Source organism: Lepidochelys kempii, chromosome 10, assembly GCF_965140265.1.
Source record: "Lepidochelys kempii isolate rLepKem1 chromosome 10, rLepKem1.hap2, whole genome shotgun sequence".
In the NCBI taxonomy this organism is placed as follows: domain Eukaryota; kingdom Metazoa; phylum Chordata; order Testudines; family Cheloniidae; genus Lepidochelys; species Lepidochelys kempii.
The window spans coordinates 9760381-9781039 of NC_133265.1; the positions used below are offsets into that span (position 1 = coordinate 9760381).

At 49.3% G+C, this 20659-nt stretch overlaps 1 protein-coding gene across 11 annotated transcripts in view; it reads left to right on the top strand.

Moving 5' to 3' along the window:
* The window catches only part of TNRC18 (trinucleotide repeat containing 18), a 90093-nt gene that overhangs the window by 66945 nt on the left and 2489 nt on the right, over positions 1–20659 (top strand). For 8 of the 11 annotated variants that reach the window (XM_073361914.1, XM_073361923.1, XM_073361915.1 and 5 more), the window contains 12 exons: positions 5299–5523; positions 8734–9176; positions 10197–10361; positions 11460–11601; positions 12549–12666; positions 13162–13237; positions 13809–13917; positions 15044–15160; positions 15653–15817; positions 16955–18228; positions 19075–19311; positions 19933–20007. In XM_073361914.1, coding sequence (XP_073218015.1) covers positions 5299–5523; positions 8734–9176; positions 10197–10361; positions 11460–11601; positions 12549–12666; positions 13162–13237; positions 13809–13917; positions 15044–15160; positions 15653–15817; positions 16955–18228; positions 19075–19311; positions 19933–20007 — 3146 coding nt within the window. The remainder of the gene's footprint in view (positions 1–5298; positions 5524–8733; positions 9177–10196; positions 10362–11459; positions 11602–12548; positions 12667–13161; positions 13238–13808; positions 13918–15043; positions 15161–15652; positions 15818–16954; positions 18229–19074; positions 19312–19932; positions 20008–20659) is intronic. The other 3 variants (XM_073361916.1, XM_073361917.1, XM_073361921.1) reach the window with 2 other exon arrangements.

A 20659-nucleotide genomic window follows, 5' to 3' on the forward strand; every position in this document is an offset into this window, starting at 1 on the left:
CTAGAACCCACTGATGTATTACCAAAACAAATCATACCAATTCCTTGGGATCAACTTCAGAGGTAGGTGATTAAATCCCACTGGTTTATTATGGGGTAACTTCTCCAGCTGAGAGAGAAGAATAGGGGGAAAAGGGGATGATTTAAAAAAAAAAAAATCAGAGGATTGGGAAATGTGGGTCTTTTGGTTCTGGAAAGGTCACAGTATTACCATCTTGATGGCTTGCAAGGTTTTTATCTGGTTGTAGAAAGCTGATCACAGAAAGCTATGGTTTTTCTTTTGCTTTGTTTTTTTAATGGGGGCATTCTTTTTTCTTGGAGAGTAAACAGTGTCACTATATTCTGATTTGAGAAAATCTGACATAGTGAGAAAATCCTCATTTGGTAACAACCATATAAGAACTTTGCAAGCAGTCAAGATGGTAACATGGTGAACTTTCCAGGACCAAAGACCCCCATTTCCCTGTCCTTTATGATTTTTGTTTTCCTTATAAAAAGATCATCTCTCTTTTTTCCTATTCTTCCCTCTCAGCTGGAGAAGTTTTACCCCATAATAAACCAGTGGGATTTAACCACGGGCCTCTGAAGTTGATCTTAAGGAATTGGATAATTTTTTGGTGTTGCAAATTATTTCTGGAGTCAGCAGCAGAACACTGGGAGGGGAAAAAATCTTAAAAGAATGGGAGATTGTGTTTGACAAACTATGTGCAATCTTATGAGAGAAAATTTTAAAAATAATGTCCAGAACTGGACAGCTCAATCCAATCTGAATGTGAAGGACCCAACAGCTGTCTAAAGTCTGCCTGCACTTAGCCTGCTTTGTACGCTGTAGGCCTGCTCGGCGTTATGATAAAACCATGCTATTTTTTTTTCAGTGTGAAATAAATTTTTGTCTAGTTTCACTCCCCTTTCTCCTCTACCCATCCTCTCTACCCTCTTCCAAATCTATCCTGTTACATCAATCTCTGCAAACTAAATAACATAACCAATTTCTGTCCATCATTAACAAAATCTATTCACTTACTGCTCTCCTAACAACAAGAAGCCAGGCTAATATAAATAAATATTAACAAAACCCCACACTAGCTCAGTCATTTTGGAAGACTAAAGAACAAAGAGAGAGTTCAATTTTTCTCTTTAAAAAAAAAAAAAAATGTGGACACACAGGCTGAAATTTTGTCCATAAAAGTATTTGGTGGCTCTAGTTTATTTGCCATTGATAGCATTTAAACATAAATTTGTGTGTGTGTATGTGTGCATGTAATATGCATCTGTGTATGTGTGTGTATATATATGTGTACTTAAAAATTGTAGGTAAAGAGTTTTGGTCTTGGGTACATGCCTTTCTTTCCCTTGCAAGTATTGGTTGGTTAATGGTGTTTGAGGAAAAAGTGTAATGTTTTGAAAATGTTTTTTTCTATCTTTAACTAGAGATCACTTCTTTCCAAAATGTTTTAAGGCCCTGATCCTGCAGCAACTTATGTACTTGCTTTACTTTAAGTAGTCCCATTAAGTTCAATGGCAACACTTACACACTTCATGCATGAGAGCAACAAAGCCTAAATGTGCAAGCTACATTAATTTGGCTTCTGTGGGTCACCATAGCAGCATGTATACCCAGACGGCATGCTCAATATTTAATCGTAAACTAACATTTGATTTTAGCTTTGAAGTGTTTGAATTCCGAGAGTAGTTAAAAATACTTCTAATTTTTTCGTGTCCATGAAAAAGTGAGGGGTGAGGGAGTTCGCAGGTTGTGAGAAAGGGACGGATATGTACCGAAGAAATACATTGTATGAATGGTGGGAGTAGGGGAAAGTGATTGATGTTGGTGAAGGCTGTGAACATTTTAAAATGTATTTTCTGTTCTGAAGATTGAGTCTCTAGGGGTAAAATATGGGTGATCTTTTAAAATGCTTTGGGTACATATCTGCCATAGTCTTTCCACTGTACGACAAAATATATTTGAAGGAGATTAAAATAACTGCCAGGTCTATTGTTGTTATATCATGTATTTTCAGTAGCAGGGATAAGGATCAGTTTCGTCATGGCTTTTAAAGCTGTTTTACTTTAGTGCATTTGAAATACGGTAGTTGTTTGAGACATTTTATGGGCTAGCATATGCTAAGTGAATTGTTGGGCTTGCTGAAAGAGGAGCTTAAGCGTGAAATGAAAGGTGTTCCCCGAGCCCAGCAGAACTGCTAGTTTCTTTCTACGATTTCATGCTGGTGGTGGGCATTCTCCCTCCCCTCCTCCTCAACCAGATCTGTACAGCAGAACATGGTGGATTCATCCTAGCTATTCATCCTGCTAGATTCTGTTCGTTTGGGTGCAGCCGGCTTACTTCCTGGTTTATGTGTGGAGGCTTAGCTAGAAGGGTAGTCTGATGGCTGCCATCGTGGACAACTCACTGGAGATCAGAGTGGGGACCTGCAGATTTAAAAGGATGAGCTGCTACAGCTTGAGCTAGAGCTCTCAAGCTGAGTTCCAGATTCATAAGGTATACCAGATTCATATCCTCCACAGAGCAGGCACAGTGGGCCCCTGTGCGGTACACTTACCAGTGGGTTACAATAGCTGTCGGTGGGCGTTTCTTGTCCAGTGCTGAAATATTCTCCACCGCTTCCGCCAGGAAGAGATGTCAGAGCCAAGACTCTGAAACTGATAGCGCGAATGACTTCATTGTAACCACTTGGCAAATAAGTGTGTAAGCAGAACAGGTGCGGCCCCAATAACCAAGCTACTATGCAGTCCATCTGGAAATGGGCTGTGGATCAGGCAGGACAGGCTTTTGGGAATATATTGAAAGATTTCTCCATTTTTCCCAACCCCTTGGGCTAGTAATTCTTCACTGGTTCAGTGCTGTAGATTCAGAGATGAGGTCAGGAGACTACTTTTCATCAGTTTCTGCTTGTGAGTTATCGAACATGTTAAACCCTTGAGGGAAATCCTATATCTTTGACCCTCCCAGGGGTTGTGTAAGAGGGAAAAGGAAGGTAGGCAGGCTATGAAACGAGGCAGGGTCAAACACCAGTCTCCCTAATTTAAGGAAATCCAACAGACGGGGGCGGGCGTCAGCATGACAGCCATTTTAACAGAAATCTCCCCATCACATGGGCCTAAAGTACTAGACTCTGTACAACAGCCAGGGCAAAGCTCTACTATGCTGACAGTATGTAGTATGGAGGGGGGGAAAGGGGCATCTCTAGTTGACGCATCTTTGGTGATCTCTGCTTTTCCTTTATTGCCCATGAAAATATCATGGGATCTGCAGGCTGGCATTTAGTCTGTGGAAACTTTTGCAAGGAGGGCAGGTCTCAGTTGATGAAGAAGAGTTGAGATTGCTGGTCAGTGTCAGGATTTATAACTGTGTCCTTCTGCACCATATTAATGGGAAGGTCTCCAATGCAAGTCAACTCGCTGGCTCTCTTTATGCGAGTAACTTTTGTCTCACTGATTTGTATGCATTTTAATTTAAAAGTTGAACTGCAGAGGAATAGAAGTAGTGCCCCTTTCTGCTTGTTTCTGAGGGAGAAATAAAACAAGGAAGTGTTCTTATTTCACCCCCCCTTCACCCCAAAATTCTTTTTGTCTTTACCTCGCGTGGTGTTAATGTCAGAAATATCAGGTCCGGATTTCCCTGTTTTTGCTGGAGGAATGTAGAACTAGTGGGATTTTGACACCACAAGAAATCAGACTGAACAACTGAAAGGGGGAAGGAATTTTTAGTGATGTAAAATTCTTTGGTTTGTTAGTAGCCATTTAACCCTAACTCCTGACACATGCTCTCTCTGTGAAAAATTCAACTGGCACATTCAACTGGTGAGTGACAGAACTCCAGTAAAAACAGGGAAGGCAAAACTTTTCTGGATTCCTGTTGTTTCTAAGGTTATAAAGCAAGTCAAGAGTGGAAACAATAACCTTTTGGGTTTTTTGGGGGTGGGAGGGAGGAGGGGGTAACATTGAGACCATTTTTGTTTATATCATAAAGGGCACAAGTGGAAGGAAAAATGTTTTCCAGTTCACCTTTGAAAGGGGATCGTGGTTTGATTTCTAGGTTGGTAGTCTTTCAGAATGCAAAGACCTTAGCCTATAGACATTAATGGTGCAAATAACATTCCTACTACGGAAGGAAATTGGGCATTCTTGAGGATCCCAGTTCATTTCTCCTTTTAAACTAGGGCTCTTAAATAGGTTTGCCAGATTCATTTTGTTACAATTAACTATACAGAGAGATTCCTTTCTAATCAGTACCTACTGGATCACACATTCAGTAACTAATCGCCCTCAAGCTACTTTACAGACTGACTAGCAAGTATGTGCTACAGGGAAGAGAGTGGTGCATGCTTCTGAGTGTGCAATCCTCTCCTAACTCCCCCCCCAAAACACACCCCATCGAGTAAAGGATCAAAGCAAAATGCCCTCCATTTGTATCAGCCCAGGTGGTCTGTTTGCATAAAGATTTGTCCTGTTAAAGCTGGACTCATGCCCGCCTGCAGCTGATTCTGCATTACTGGGCTGGGCCTGAAGGGGCGTATGTTGAAAGTTTTATGCAGTGTGTTAGTGGAACACTTCTCATGCCCCCATCTGCAAAACAATCTGCTGAAAATATTTCCTCTTAGTAACTGCCATTCTCTTCCCTTATGTCTCTCTCCATCCACAGTTATTTAAGCATTCAAATTTCATTGCTCTTAATACCCCCACTCCCATCCCTGCCTCCGTCTTGCCATCTCTGTCTTTGTCTCTGTCTTGCTCTGTGTGTCTCTTCCCTCCCTTCCAGGGCACGTGCTGATTTCTTGTATTCCCCTTCAGTGAAGGAGAGCTCTTTTGCTGTTACAGAGCCATTCCAGTGCAGTCATAAAGCAAAGGATTTTGTTATGAAGAGGGAAAGGCAAAATGTAGTAATAAAATCTGAAAATCTTCGCCTAAGTCTCTCTTTCCCGCTTTTGCCCCATATGGGTTCAGTTGTGGGGGTTTTTTTGTTTGTTTTTTTGTTTTTTTTTGAGCGCACGCTACCATGTGCATCTGTTTGAACAAGGCTGGTATTACCAGGCAAGTCTTAGTAGGTGAGGAGTTGTACGCTCTGTGACTACAAGCACTTTCTTGTTTTCTGTGGCCTAAGGTGTTTAGCTCAGTTTGGGTGGCTCTGCAGCGTAAGAGAGGACGCCGCAGGCTTTCAGTGATAGAAATCCTGGTGCTCTGTTTGCTGGGAAGCTGCAACCTGATGCACCAGGGCTGAAGGATGGACAGTGGAAACCTGATTAGATTTGTAATGGGCTTCCTTTTTTCTGCGTGCTAGATTCTAGCTCTGAGGAAGAAGAAGAGGAGGAGGAAGCAGAGGACTATGGGATGGACAGCAACGACAGGCTTTCGTCCCCAGCTCTGGATGAGAGCGGTTTGGGACTGCTAGCGAGGTTTGCTGCTAGTGCTATGCCGAGCCCCATTGTCCCCCCTCCTCTTTCCATCATCCAGCTGGAGGCCAAGCAAAAAGCTAAGAAGAAAGAAGAGCGGCAGAGTCTGATGGGTAAGTCCCATGGGGAGGGGGCTGTTGGGTACAAGATGAAGAGAACTCATGGGAGTGGAGGGTCCCACCTATGCTGAAGGTGTGGGAGGACCTGTTGGCTGAGAAGCATGGGTGGAAATATTGGCTCAAGGTTTTCATTCAGTGATGGCTTCTAAAGAGAGGGAGCAGACCCCCCCCCCAACTCCCCACCCCTGCCTCTCTCCCCCTATTTTAGGCCCATACTGAAGCACCCATGATACTGGGGTTCTCTTACAGGACCACTGCCCCTGGAGAGCTTGGCGGTGGGCTCCTGTCCATCTGGTGGTGGCTGCTGGGCTAGTGTGCCCAGAAGTCATGGCTCTGCAGGGGAGGCACCAGCACAGAGGGATAGCAACCCACTGTGGTCAAGAGTAAGCCTCACGTTGCCTGGCAAAGTGCATCTAGTTGTTTGCTGCTGGTTGCCCGCATCAGTGGCTTTCTTTGGGGCTTCTAAACTGACACTGCCTGGCTTCCCTTTGTTGGGGCCCCAGGATGTGTTGGATTGTCATCCTCTTTCCTCCCCCCACAACTCTGTGCGGAACACACGAGTGAAATGGTGCTACATTCTGACAGCCACTTGCCCCTTTGTGTGACAGTGCAAGGGGGCAGAGGAGGGGAAGCCTGTGTGGCTGTAATTAAGGATGGGTCAGTGAGGTTTCCTGCAGAGTGCGTGTGGCAAGGAGTTGAGTTTGTGCCTGCTGGACAGGCCATGTTACCTCTGCTGTGTGCTGCAGTCTAACCTGATCCACAGTCTACTGAAGTCAATGGAAAGGCTCCTCTTGACTTCCATGGGCTGCGGAGAGCAGGTCTGCAGAGAGCTGGCCCCTGGCGTGACTGTGGGATCGCAATGCAGGGCTGCCCCATTCAGATGCACACATGCTACCCCACTAACTTTTGAGCCCAAAGTGCCACCTCCCTGGGCAAGCAGCAAAGGCAAATGAAGGAAGCCCCATGGTGGTAGCAGACCTTTTAGGCTTTGAAGCAGTGTTTCGCTGCCTGGATAGTGGGTCCTTCAGGGCACAGAGAGTGTGCAAGACTGGTGCGGGACAGAGGGGAAGTTGGAACAAGGAAAAGTTCTGAGCCCCAGTTCACCTCCTCCCTGTTTCCAGGGAAGCTCTGAATGCAGTCAGCATGGGAGCAGCTCACGAATAATAGGGCTGTGTCCCACTAGCCAAAAGCTCTCTCCTCTTCTGCTTTCCCGGTGCTCAGCTCAGCCACGAGAACATGTATTGCCTGGAGAGCCTGTCTCCCTGAGCTCTCTCCTGTCACTTTCCTGTTGTGGAGTGTAGTGGGGGGAGAGCCACAAAACGAGAAGGAGGGGGAAAAAAAACTAAAAAGAAAAAAAATGAAACAAGGCCATTTTATAGATGAGGAAACTGAGACAGAGAAGTTATGTGATTTGTCCAAAGCCATAGAGGGTGTCGTTATCAGACTGGAACTCGGGAGTTCCTTATGCAGTCGTGCGCTCAGATTGCTCGACATGTGTCTCTCTGTCCCTATGTCTGTCTGCTGCAGTCTCTGTCTTCCGCGTTCATCTTTTCCTCCCCATGCTAAAGGTACCCCAGGGTGACATCTTTCTCAGGCTGCCAGCTCTATAAAGGTTCCATTTATAAACTCTTTTATTAATATTTATTAAATTGATAATGGAATTTATGACATGCTTCAGAATGGACAATGATGTCTTCCCTGGGAGCCCCGCTTATTTTAGCACCATTTCCATGCTATATTAGGCTTTTGCCAGCTTGTTCCAGTAGCCTCCTTGTAGAATTTATCACAACTGGTTCTCGTAACCTGTCCCTCTTAAAACCCCGAACGTCTAGAACTTGTCTAATTTGTATTAATAAAAAGGAGGGTTAATATCATTACTATGAATGGATCCTTCGTTTCACCCAGTGCCTGCTTTGACTGACTTTGCCTTGCACTCTTCCTAAGCATGTTTGGAATGTCTCATTGAGGGAGAGGGGGAGGCAAAAAATTGTTTTTTAGCTAATGAAGGCTAAAGAGAGTGACTCACGCAAACATGGGTAACTTTGATCCCAATTTCATGCCTTGGAGCATCTTCATTCATTGTTTGTGTGTTTGTCAGAGAAGGAGAACTGGGGGAACTGACGACACTTCACTGGGAACTAGAGGTAGGGGTGAACTGTTTGTGTCAGGATGGGGAGGAACGGTAGTCTCAAGGTTAGGATGTTATCTCAGGACTCTGGAAACCTGGGGTCAATTCCCTGCTCTGCCACAGCCTTCCTGTGTGACCCTGAGCCAGTCACCATAGTGTCTCCATGCCTCAGTTCCCCATCTGTATAGTGTGGGTAATAGCACTGCCTTATGTCACAGGAGGATGAATGCCTCAAAGATTGTGAGGTGCTCGGATACTGCCATAATGGGGGCCAGAAAGGACCCCAGCCAGATCGTGTCTCAGGTCTCTGCTGTGGTACAGGGAAGAGGACAGCGGGAGGGGATTTCCATTTGCTAAGTGCAAGAGATCATTTACCTCTTCCGAATTTTACAGTGACTACTCGAGCCAATAAAAGGACCCCTCTGCTCTCACTGGCCAATCAGAAAACATCACTTGAAGCTGGGGGTTTTTAATTAATAAAACATTTCATCCTAACCCAACATAGCCAAGTGGATCTGTGTGAGGAGCCCGGCCATTAAGGGAGTCAGCCTTTGCCCCGCCGGAGGAGTTTCTGTTTTCTGTCAGCCACCAAACGCTTTCATACTGAGCCCTGTCTGTAACTTGTTAAAATGAGTGCAGGCTTTTCTGTGACTGAGAGGAGAAGTTAGGGGGTGGTGAGGCATACCCCACAGGCAGCAGGCTGGGAAACGTGGATTGATGTGGCTCTTGGGAGGTAAGGAAGGGGGAAGTGATGGGAATGGTCATTAATTCTGAGCGATGCTGCATTGGTGGGCGCGGTGGGGGTTGTTCCTTACTCTTCGCTGCTCACAGTGTTCTCAGGAGGAACGACTGGAGAAGGAGAGATCTCCTCTTGCCCCCCTGCCCCCTCTTGGGAGTTCACTTCTATTTCCTGGTGTGGCTCCGTGCAATGAACTAGGGTGGATTTTCTTGGGGGTTTTTGGCCATGCTCTGCGGAGCAAGTGTAAAGTCTGGCATCAAAGCCAGAGGATGCTGGGTCAGACACAGCCCACCCTTACTGAAGTGGTGCGTTGATGGTTCTACCCCCTTGTGTTTAGGAACGGAGTTTGAATACACCGACTCGGAGAGTGAGATAAAGATCCGGAAGAAATCTCCCCCTGGGCTGCTGCGTGGGAAAAAGGGGCTGATGGAACAAGGCAGCGCCACCCCTGTCCAGGCACCCAGCAACATGGACCCCAGCCCCGGGAGTGCTGACAAAGCCAAAATGGGGGCAGAGAAAGGCCGGAAGCTGAAAAAATTCAAGCCCACCAAGGACCTGAGCTTCGAGTTCGGGCTGGAGGCGAGTGACGACGACTTGTGGAACAGGCGCCGGAGTGAGCGCATCTTCCTCCACGACGCCAGCACTTCCTCGTCCGTGCCGACGCCCAGCACGCCTACGAGCTCTACCCCTGTTTCCAAGCCCAGCCGCTGCGGGAAGGGGGCGCCGCTGAGTCCCAAAAAGGAGGGGAGCAAAGGGAAGGAAAGGAAAGAGCTGAGCAAGGTAGGAGCTGCTTTGCTGGGGTGGGCATAGAGCCGGGGGCATGACTGACTTGCAGAGGAGTGGGGCTGGGAGGTTAATCCTGTTGATCCAGGCACTTGGAAAGAGGTGAGTTCAGTGGCCGTCTCATCTCAGCAGCTGGTTGCTGCTGCATGGAAACACCCTCCCCACCGCCCATCAAGGAGCTTCCTTTATCCGCTACTGCCCAGTTTAATGCTGCAGCAGGCTAGCTGCTCTTGCCTGACTATACCGGACCTTGGTTTAGGGATTCTGGGGGAGGTCCTGTCCCTGCTGAAGTGGTGGTAAAACTCTTGTTGACTTCAGTGGGGAAGGAAGTAACCCCCAGGCTAGCCATGCAATCCTTTCTCTGTCCCATTGTAAGACTGGGAACTGGAAAATTCGCTTTGTCTCCACCACGGAAACCCTGTACTGCAGTCAGAGGGAAAACTCCTGTCTCACCCCCAAAATCTCCCCCGGTCTGGTCCCCTCTGCTTCCCTCGCCCATCACGTGGCCTTTGAGGCGCTTTGCCTTTAGCACAGTGACATCCTCGATCCTCACGTTCTCTGGGAATAGTAGTGATCCCTTCCCAATCACGTGCTAACCAGTTTGCTGAGGCATTAGGTTCCTTGGGCTCCAATTTGGCCCGTTCACCAGTTACTGGGGAGATTGGATTATGGGAAGAATTAGACAAGTTGGGACACGACATCAGCTAGGGTCCTTTTCAGCAGTTCTGGAGGAAGAATTGGTCAGCGGAAGGTGCTGGCTGGGATAATGAAAAGCTCTCTCTGGAATGTGGATGCTGAACCCAGAGTGCCAGAGAGACAGTGAGAGCCTCGATACAGTGCAAGAGTCTGACAAGCTGTCCACTTGGGCTCTGCCCCATCGTGGCTGGAGTCTTTCCTCGTAGCTCTGTTTGAATACTAACTGCTGCGCTCCCCTTTGCTCCATCTTTCCTCTGTAACTGCCTAGTGAGCATTACTGATCAAACCTTTTTATGGGTGGGGTTTTGTATTTGCTTTTAGCAGAGGAAGAAGGGTAAAGAGGCCCCTTGCTGCTCCTCCTCCTCTACCATGTCTCCCCCTGGCATCTCCAGCTCCCCCTCTGATGCCCGGGTCAGCCTGGCCAACTCCCTGAGCTCCAACAAGAAGAGTAAAGCCAAGGTGAAAGCAAAGGAGGTGAAGAAAGAGGTGAGGGTTGACTCCACAGATTGAAGTCAGGTTGTAGCAAGACAGCTGGGTCTTTGCTTCCTTCCTACCATATCACATTGTGAGGGGGGAAGACAGACAGACAGACAGACAGACACATCCTTTTGGAAGCTGGGACATTGGTAGCACTATAAAGTGTTCTCGCTAATGAGACTGGGGTAGGAAGGGTTGTACAGAAACACCCCTACGGGCAAGACAAACTTTATTTCTTTTAAGTTCTCCTCTTGTCAGGAAGCCTAAAGTCTCAGATGAATGTAGAAGACTAGTCACCATCTATTGACTCTTCTAGGGCCTGAGGGAAGGTACATCCAGGTGACAGTTCAGGGAGCTCAGGACTTGCCAATCAAATTCCACTTGTACCCCAGAAGAACGTGGCCCTGTTAGGGCACCATTGAGGGGTGTTGCTGGACCAGTGGGCAGGAGTTCAAGACTCCTTGAATGGGAGGGGTGACTGAACTGCCACCTTGGAGTCCCTCCTCACCAGTTCCAGGTTATAAGAGACACCGTCAGATTCTGCCACAGCAGCCGAAACACCATGCTTTCCGTTTCTCATCACAAGTATCGCAGGCCAGTCCGACGGCTGTCTGGTTCTATTCTGACAGACCTGGCACATCACCATTTCTTTTAATGTCCAGGCAGGTCAAGAAATGCAGCTAGAATGTATGAAAGGGCTCTCGGAGCCCTCATTCAGCTGACGACAGAAGTGGGGGATAAACACAGCAAATAAAGCAAGGAACTCCGTGAGCTACCAAAAGGCAACTGTCACTTTGGGTACGGCATTGGCAGGGCCTGCTGACTGCAGTGGTTCACACTGAGGCGGTCTGCATCCTAATTGCATTATGTCCTGGATGGCCAGGTTACTTACCCCGGGAGGGAGAATGGCTGGTGTAGAGTCGGGGCTGGTGCAGGGATGTTGCATTTTGGCCTCCTGACATGGAACCTTCCCTGTTTAATGGGGGTCACTTAGAAAGGAAACTGCAGAGCTGGGGAAGGAGGGTTTTAAAAATGGCTCCTAAGCCCTGAGGCTCGATACCAGATGTGGCCGAGGTTTCTGATGGGCTCTTTTGTTTCCCTCTCCAGAACCGAGGGAAGGGCGGCGCAGTTAGCAAGCTGATGGAAAGCATGGCAGCCGAAGAGGACTTTGAGCCCAATCAAGACAGTAGCTTCTCTGAGGACGAGAATCTCCCCCTGAGCATGCTTGTAGAGCGGGCGCCTACCCCAGGTGAGAGCCGGAGGCTGTAGCTGTCGGGGGTGGGGAAGCTTTTCTAAACGCGCCTGGTGTTTTGGCAGCAATGGATGGGAGAGTTGGATGAGCTTTTCCCAGCTGGATAAAGAGCAGCCTGCCCAGTGTTATACAGGGGATGCTGCTCCACTCTGATGAGGAACACAGCTCTCATTCGGTGCGCCCCGAGTCCCCCACAGGTCGGACCTGCCTTGCCCAGCAGTCGCAGGAGCGCTCCGTCAGTCACTGCGGCGGGCTGTGCTTACAAGCAGTTGGAGAAAAGGACTGGGTCCCAGGAGGGCGCTGAGTTCTAATCCCCGTTTGAACCACTGACTAGTATTTTGACCACCAGCAAGTCCCTTGATCTTCCTTGTGCCTCAGTCCGTGCAGCTGCAAAGCCGGCCCAATAGCAGGGCTGCTTGGAGACTCAGGCAGGGTCTCTGCTCTGCGTTCACCTGGGAATGAGATGATGATAATGCAAACCCCTCTCTTGGGTTATCTGCCTTCACCTGACTAGAGCCCAGGGATGGCTGGTTTTGTTCCGTGTGTTAGCCCCGACTTAGGATCCATGAGCCTCACAAGGGTCACTGCCAATAAAGAGCTGCCCACTTATTCCTTTAAAGCACCCCTACGGGTTTCTAGGTAAAGACCAATCTCTATGAGGTGCTGGGTTTTGGCTGGCCTATTGGTGTTATTACTGTATTACCAAAGTGCCTAGGGGCCCGCTGAGAATAGGGGCCCATTGCGCTTGGAGCTGTACAAAGAAAGACCGCCCTTGCCCCAAACAGCTGACAGTCTAACTGAGGCCAGTGGGAGTGGCGGGTCTTGTTGAAAGCTGTGCAGTGGCCTATCCTGGTTCTTAATGGACCCTCATCTCGTGGGATCTGCCCCTTTCTGTTGTGTTGAATGGAGCTGCTAACTCCCTGTCTCACTCCATGGTCCTCCAGCCCCCCGCTCCTGTATCATTGACAAAGATGAACTGAAGGACGGGCTGCGTGTCCTCATTCCCATGGATGACAAGCTGCTCTATGCCGGACACGTGAAGACCGTGCACTCACCTGACATGTGAGTAAAATGGCAGCCTCTCCCTGATGAGCACTGCTATGGCGGGGGGTAGCACATGCTTTGGGGGCTCCCAGGGGGTGTATGGATGCACAGTATTGCTGCCCTGTCCTTCGTGCACAGCTCCACCAGAGACCCAGCGGGGTCTGCTCAGTGCTTTCTCGGACCTGGTCTGTGACCCAGCACAGCTGGATACTGGTGAGATGCAGATGTTTCTTGAGAGCTGCAAAGCTGGGGGCAGTAGCTGTGTTTGGCTGGGAGGAGGAATTTACCATAATGAGCTACCCTAGTTTACGAGTGAATTCCTCAGCTGGAAGAATGAAGCCTCCCATTAAACAGCCTTGGCTAAACTGCGGTTTTTGAGGTGGAAGATGATAGGGCTTGGAGAAGGTAGGATTTGGGGAAGGAACTAAGCCCAGAGAAGGGTTATTGGGGCACAGTGGGTCCTTCTTGTTGAGCTTTGATACCTTGTGATGCCGTGGGGTCTTGTGTTTTCAGATACCGAGTCGTGGTGGAAGGGGAGAGGGGAAATCGTCCCCATATCTACTGTCTGGAGCAGCTTCTGCAGGAAGCAGTAAGTTGGGCCATTTTACTCTCCACACGTGCAACGTGACTTTCGTATCAGGGATGGGGGAGGCAAAAGGAAAATCCCTCCTTGTCCCGTGGGTAGTTGCGGGTTGCAGTGGTGCCCCCAAATCCTGCCCCGGGTGCCCCATCAACATGAAGCAGGTGTCAGACAGATTGCTTTGCATGCCTCGGCAAATGTAATTCCCTTCCTGGCATTGTGGATTCAGCTTCCCATCGCTGGCATTGGGCGAACACACACCAGGGCCAAGGGCTTAACCCTGTCCTGCCAGGGACTGTAGGACTTTGAGTCTTCGGTGCCGTACTGCATTGTATCACGGGGAGGAATGTGACCCTTTCCTACAGAGGTCGCCCCTCTCCTGTTCTGCAGCCTTCAGCAGAGGCACCTTTGAATCCTGGGGGAGGAGGAAGTCCAGCTGGGCCTGGCTCAGTCTGAAGTCCTCCCTGGGGAGGTCTCGGCAGTGTCTGTTGACAGCCAGTCTCCTGAAACACTAGTGTGGAGGACAGAAGATCATGGAGGCCTCAGGCGGGTTAGTAAGTCACTGTCCCACCCCAAACAGATTATTGATGTGAAGCCGCCCTCCGTGAGATTCCTGCCTGAAGGAACAAGAATTGCCGCCTACTGGAGTCAGCAGTACCGCTGCCTCTACCCAGGGACCGTGGTGAGAGGTAAGAGCATATCATGGCTGTCTCTTACACTCACAAACCAGGGGTGTCTTAGCACAAAACTTCAGGAGAATCAGTGGAATAGTACAGTGCAGCCCCAAAGCCTGTAGTGATAGCCCTGCCAGGCCAGATTCCTTACTTGGAGTAGTGTCTGACTCTGCAAAGAGCCCCATTGTGGTATGTAATCATCACAAGCTGCCTTGCGGGCCAATATTACTGTTCACTTATGCTAGGATTTTTGCAGAGGCCTAAGGGAATTAGGTGCTTAAGTACCATTGAAATTCAACAGAAGTCTGGGAGACGGGGGATAAACAATTTCAAAAGCCCATAAGTGAGATAGGAGCCTAAGTCCAGCTGACTTTCAATGGGGCGTAGGTGCCTAAGTCACATAGGTGCTTTTGAAAATTGTACTCTGAGTGCCTGACTCCATTCAGCCTCTTTGGAAATCATAGCTGTAAAAAGTGCCTGGAAAGAGAGCAGTAGGAAGGGCTGTGAGCTGACTGCAAAGCACTTCCTGCTTCCCCACAATGCCCTGGTCACGGGGTTTAATGTTGACTGGCCTGGAAAATGGCCATAAGCTTTGAAAAAGCTTCCAGTTGGGATGTGGCCCTTGGAGTGCAAGATGCACGAGCTGAAGAGAGCATCAGAGGGCATTGCACATGACTAACATACTGGGGAGACTGATACCAGCAGAGAGGGATGAAACAGCGATTCTTTATCTGGGAGGGAAGATGAATAAGTGGCGGCCTATGGTAGCCGAGGGCGGTTATAAAATCCAGTCAGAGATGGATCTGAGGCTATTGGACAGGCCTCCTAACGAAGGGACATCAGTGCAAATGAAGAGTGAATAGGTGTGAGAAGAGATGGAATGGAATTGTGGGGTGGAGTCATGTGGTTAAACTATTGGGATGATTCTGTTGAAAGGGCAGTTTTGCGCTTGAGGGCGGGGCGTGTAATTGCATCACAGGCTGCCCCAAATGGGTCTGGCTTAATAGTAGGTTCTGAAACTGGCCCTGCCGCCAACAGTCATAACTTCCAAGTGCCAGGGTCTGGCCCATTTCTACTCTACTGCTCCAGCTGTGTGTGTTCCCAGTCCTCTCTTTTTAATCTCTTTCCCCTCAAACCACAGGGGCCCTTGATCTGGAGGAGGATGGGGATCTGATAACGGTGGAATTTGATGATGGGGACACTGGCCGGATCCCCTTGTCTCATATTCGGCTTCTACCACCTGACTACAAGATCCAGTGTAAGTCTGGACTCCTGAATTGGGTTCTTGTGTGAGGTTTCCTCCAGAGCCCTGGTCTTTTTGCCCATGAGACACTAGAAGCCTCCTTTTAAACCTGCTCAAAAGGGAGACTTCCCATGTTAGGGAACTATCCCGTAAGATTCCAGGGATAATTCACAACTGTTTTTGTTCCAGGATTGTGTCCTAAGCTATGCGGATCAGGACTGAGTTTTCTAGGGCTGGGGTGTTGGGAGGAGAACCCATCTGGGAGTGTTGGGGTGAATCCATGTCTGCTCTGCGTTAGTAGGTGTCAATTTCCCAGTAGCACTTAATGTGCATCCCTCATAGGCATTGTGTGGTGCCAGCAAAAATCTGGGCACAGCAACCAGCTCCTGTGTAATGGCTGCTGCTGAAAATTCAGACTTGCAGGTTTGGCATGGTGTGGTTCTGTTGGGTTCTATTAGTGGGCAGCCGTACACCAGGATTCCTCATCTGTGTGACTCGATGTTACAGGTGCGGAGCCCTCCCCCGCCCTCTTGGTACCCAGTACCAAGCGCCGCAGCCGGAAGTCCAGCAAGGATGCTGGGGAAGGAAAAGAGGGTGGTGCACTAGGGTCAGAGGAGCCAGTGGCCAAGGGCAAAGGTCGTGGGAGAAAGCCAAGCGTCAAGCTGAAAGCTGGTATGTTGATTCTCATGCAGTTCAGTGAGTCCTTGTGCCAACTGTTTCATCCGGTAATGTAGCATTCCTTTTCCTAGAGTAGCGTCCCTTTGCCTAGGTGGTGCTGCAACACTAGTGCAGGTCTGCATCTGGTCTTTGCTGCTAAACTTCCGAATCTTCATCCTTCCCTAGAAGACGGCTTCCATCCAGCACTGTAACCCAACGCTCAGGAAAAGTATTGAGCAGCTGCTGAGTTTCTCACCGTCTTGCAGGCGTTTGTTCGTGGGATTTGGTTGGGTTAGAGAGCTAGTTATTTAGCGGCTGGGGTTATTGAATTCAGTGCTGTAAACAAGATTTGGAAACTCCGCTCCGTTTTCTCAGCGGGGCATCTGTGGGCATGAGCCTCCGCCAGGAGTTGCAGACACATTGGGAGGCTGCTCCCTTTCCTAGCTGCATCTGTAGGGAGGTGGAACAGCTGCAATGGCTGAGCTTGCAGAGGAGGGAAAGGAGCTCCCTGTGGATGCAGCGCTCTGCCTGGAGCTAGGAAAGCCAGCAGCCTCCCACTGTGTCTGCAACTTGTGGCTGAGGTGAGGCCTGCTGTAGCCTCCAGAGGCTAAGGCTGCCCTCTCAGCACTGCTCACAGGCCACAGCTAGCAGGAGAAGTGTCATGAGGTTGGCTCATGCTAAGGCCCCCTTGGTAGTCTATTATACTACTGAATGAGCCACCATCTGACCATGTATTTTAAGGCACGGTATCTGGGCAGCAGTAAGTATAGCATAGATTGGAGAAATCTAGATTGTGCTTTCTTAGCTTGGTTTGCGATAGCGGAAATTCATAGTGCGCCCTCTTTATAGTGGTCAGCAGTTCATTGGTGTTAGCCTCAGACATACCGGCCTGTATTATTTATTAAGTACTCAAAAAGGGCCTTGCTAAGGTGGTCACTGGGTGGAGTGAATAGTTTGGTAAAAAAGCAAACCATGAAGGAACAGGAGAAATCTTTAAATCCCCCTCCCCACCCAGGGCCTCAGCTCCTGGGTTATGTGCAGAGAATATTCAGCAACTATTGTGACTTGAGGGAGTCCATCCCGGCATACAGAAAATGTCATATGGGTGATAATTTGCATCTCTCAGTCTATCTGCTTTCTGTTCCTTTCCAGAAGAAGCAGTCCTGCCGGAAGAGACAGACCAGGGAGATTGTTCAGCAAACATCCCTTCTGCTCCAGAGAAGACCGTCTGCCTCGGCAAGCAAAGTGTGAAGGGGTCAAGGAAAAGCCAGCAGAATCCAGCAGGAGGATCTCCCCCACCTGCAGAGGAAAAACGGAATAAAGCTGGCAAAATGAAGATCTCTGCTAAACTTCATAGCCCACCTCCGCCTTCTTTTCAGCCTCCTGCATTCAGCAATGTTCTTGGAACGGAATCCTACAGTGAGCTCCCAGGGGCGCTGGGATCCTTCAGTTCCAACGACAACCCCTCCGGGAAAACCAAAGCCAAGAAGGGAAGGCCTGCTGAGGAGTCGCAGGAGTTTGGTTCGGCAGCCAAGGCTCAGAGAAAGCAATTGGACAATGAAATCCTCATCAAGCTGGACCACGAAGGAGTGATGTCTCCAAAGACCAAGAAAACAAAGGAGGCCATGAGGATGCTGGAGGGGTCAAACCTGACCAGCAGGAGGGATGGCAAGAGTGTCCTGGGGCTGGGCTACCCCGCTGCGTTGGGCAGTGAAGCCAAGCAGAAATCGTCAAGGGCTAAAGCAGCAGAGGGGGAATCTTCGGCTTCTAATTTTGGAGGCAAGGATCAAGAAGTCAAAACCACCCCAGCGACGGCTGCGGAGGAGACTGAAAGCAACAGCAGCGGTAGCAGCTCAGAGTCTGAGGGCGAAGAGGAAGCTGAGAAGAATGGAGGTGAAGCTCAGGACAGCAGCTCAACCAGCTCCAGAGCTTCAACCCCTCTGTCTTCATCTAATTCCTCCTCCTCCTCCTCCTCCTCTTCCAGCAGTAGCAGCTCTTCTTCGTCCTCCTCCTCATCCTCGTCATCAGCATCCTCCACCTCATCTTCCTCAAGCTCCAGTTCCTCCTCCTCTTCCACCACGGACGAAGACTCCTCTTGTAGCTCAGATGAGGAGGCGGCTGATGCCCAGCCAAGCTCCTCAGTCCAGCAGGCTCTCCCTCCGAAGCAGACCAAGCAGGCAGGAAAATCCCGTGTGTCTTCTCACCCTCAAGGCCAGAAGCCGCTGCCGCCACAGCAACAACAGCCGCAGCAGAAGCAACCGCAGAGCAGCAACAAGAGCAGGCCCAAAAAGCGGGAGGGGATCCATCTGCCCACCACCAAGGAGCTTGCCAAACGGCAGCGGCTGCCTTCGGTCGAAAACAGACCCAAGATTGCTGCCTTCCTCCCTGCACGGCAGCTTTGGAAGTGGTTTGGCAAACCCACCCAGGTGAGCGCGGCCCTATGGCTTGTTCTTTTGGCTCGTGACCTCTGTGTTTTTATAATCCCCATCACCTTTCTACTCTGCCTCCTCTCCTGCCAAGCCAGCAGTTTCATCCCCACCCTCTTCCTGGCTGGCGAAGGCATCCCCTGGTGGTGAGTTTTGGTGCATTCCCAGCTTGGTTTGTTACCGGGGTTACTCCAGGCAGGCAGGCAGGCAGGAAGATCAAAAACATTTCAGGGAGATTTACAGCAGACATCTGGAAAGATCCTCCAGCTGCAGTGCATCTGTTGGGACTGTCCGGCCCCTCTGTCTGTGAGCATTGGCTCCTCGCTGTACTGAAACCATAAACAGATACACTATCTTTTGGTGTGTTGAGGCCTTTAAGTTTGGCGCTGTTGGCTTGTTTCTGGGGGAGTGGACACCCCACTGAAATCAGGTCACTATATACTCCCCACTCCCTTCTCACTAAGGAGCTCTCCGATCATCCTTTAACCATTCGCTTTCTTTTGTGACGTTTGCCGCTGTGTCACTTGCACTCTGGCCAGGAAAGGATAAATGTCTGCCAACATTGCTGTTCTCTTTGTTGGCCAGCAGGGGGTGATTAAAAGGGGGCAACTCGGTGTCTTTTCCAAGGTAACATGCCTCGTCTGGACCCACTCACTGTAGAGGTGTCCTTGGGTTGCTTTGCCATACCATTGGACTGACCCAACAAGAAAGCATAACTGCTAGTGCTCTAATTATTCGTAGTGGGATGCAGGCAGGGAGCGCAAGCTATCCCAGAGTGAGGGGATGAATGAGACTGGTTGGTACCTAATATTCTGTTCACTCAGCTTTGCGCTCCTAATTTCACAGAGACGAGGAATGAAAGGGAAGGCCAGGAAGCTGTTCTACAAGGCCATTGTCCGTGGCAAGGAGATCATCCGGATTGGAGACTGCGCGGTCTTCTTATCAGCTGGCCGGCCCAACCTACCCTACATTGGCCGGATCCAGAGCATGTGGGAGTCCTGGGGGAACAACATGGTAGTCAGGGTCAAGTGGTTTTACCACCCAGAAGAAACCAACCCTGGAAAAAAGCTCAATGAAGGCAAGGTATGTCAACCCAACACTGCCCACCCTGTTTAATGGCCACGCTGCAAAGCTTTCCTCACACCTTCATCCTGTCGGGGATGGGGTGACTCATAGGTTTTTTACTAAGTGCAAAATATAATTTGTGACCAGCAAAAGGTGAACATGGAGATTCTGTGCGATCAAAGTCGTTGGTGGATTGACGTACCTGGGGTTTCTAAAGCCACTTGAGAGGGAGAAGTGTTTTTTATACTTATAAGACACAACTTGGAAACACAACGAGCCACCTTTCGCATGAGTCCATCAAACTTCTGTTTGTCCCTGGGATGCACAGAGCAAAGTGATATATTCCTGCCGTCTGGCATGTGAAGGATGAGAGGAAGCCCTCGGTGTACGGGAAGGCTGTGTGGGCCTGGTGTTCAGAGGTGCCGAGCACCCACAGCTCCTGTTGGCATCCCTGGGAGCTGCAGCTGCTTGGTCACTCTAAAGATCAGGCTCTGTTTAAGCTGACGACTCAAGGTCAAGATGTAGGTTGTGGGAATGCACATCTTTAACTGATGAGGGAGGTGCCTTTGAAAGGTACTAATTTGCCTGCTTTAACTTTTCTCCCTCTCCATTTCTCCTGGTTGACTGGTCTCGGTGTAGCGTTGGGATCAGAAATCTGGGAGGAGCCTATCTACCACTCTGCAGGCATCCAACCAGAGGAAGGACTTCATGGAGGTAAGACAGGGGTGCAGATGGCAGAAGGCCAGGCCTTGGAGAAGGTTTTGTAATACGTTGTTGACCGCTCTGATCTTATAAGCGGAGCAACAAATGTTAATGAGGTAAAGGCCGTCTGGTCTGGTCTGGTCCAATTCTATGCTGAGATGAGCATCATCCCCAAGTCCTTGGTTTTGGCAGAGCATTTTACAGAGGGGGAAGGTAGCCTGCAAAGATCCATATGTGACCATCCCCGGATTTCAGTGGTGTTTGGCACCAGCCTTGTCATTCAGGCCCATCTTTGTTTTATTTCATTTAAATTCTGCCAAAATGTCGCTAGACTGATTCTGAGGTTCACAGAGAGGCTAAGAAATATGCAAGATGGCGACCGAGTCAGTGGATTTGATTGAAACTGGGGAAATGTCACACTGTAAAACCCTTCACACAGTTCAATTTGATGGCCTGTCTCACTGTGGGGATGCAGCAAATAAACCTCAAGGTGTCACCTTCTGCATCCCACCATTTTCACTCCCTGTGTGTAGCTCTCAGGTCCTTCTGTGGCATGGGGCACCTAATCTGTAGGAAAGGGGTGTATTCTAAGTGGTGTGGCATGTCCACTAATGACTCGTTTCCTCTCTGTCTCCCCCCCCCCCCCCCCATTCCTCTAATGCAG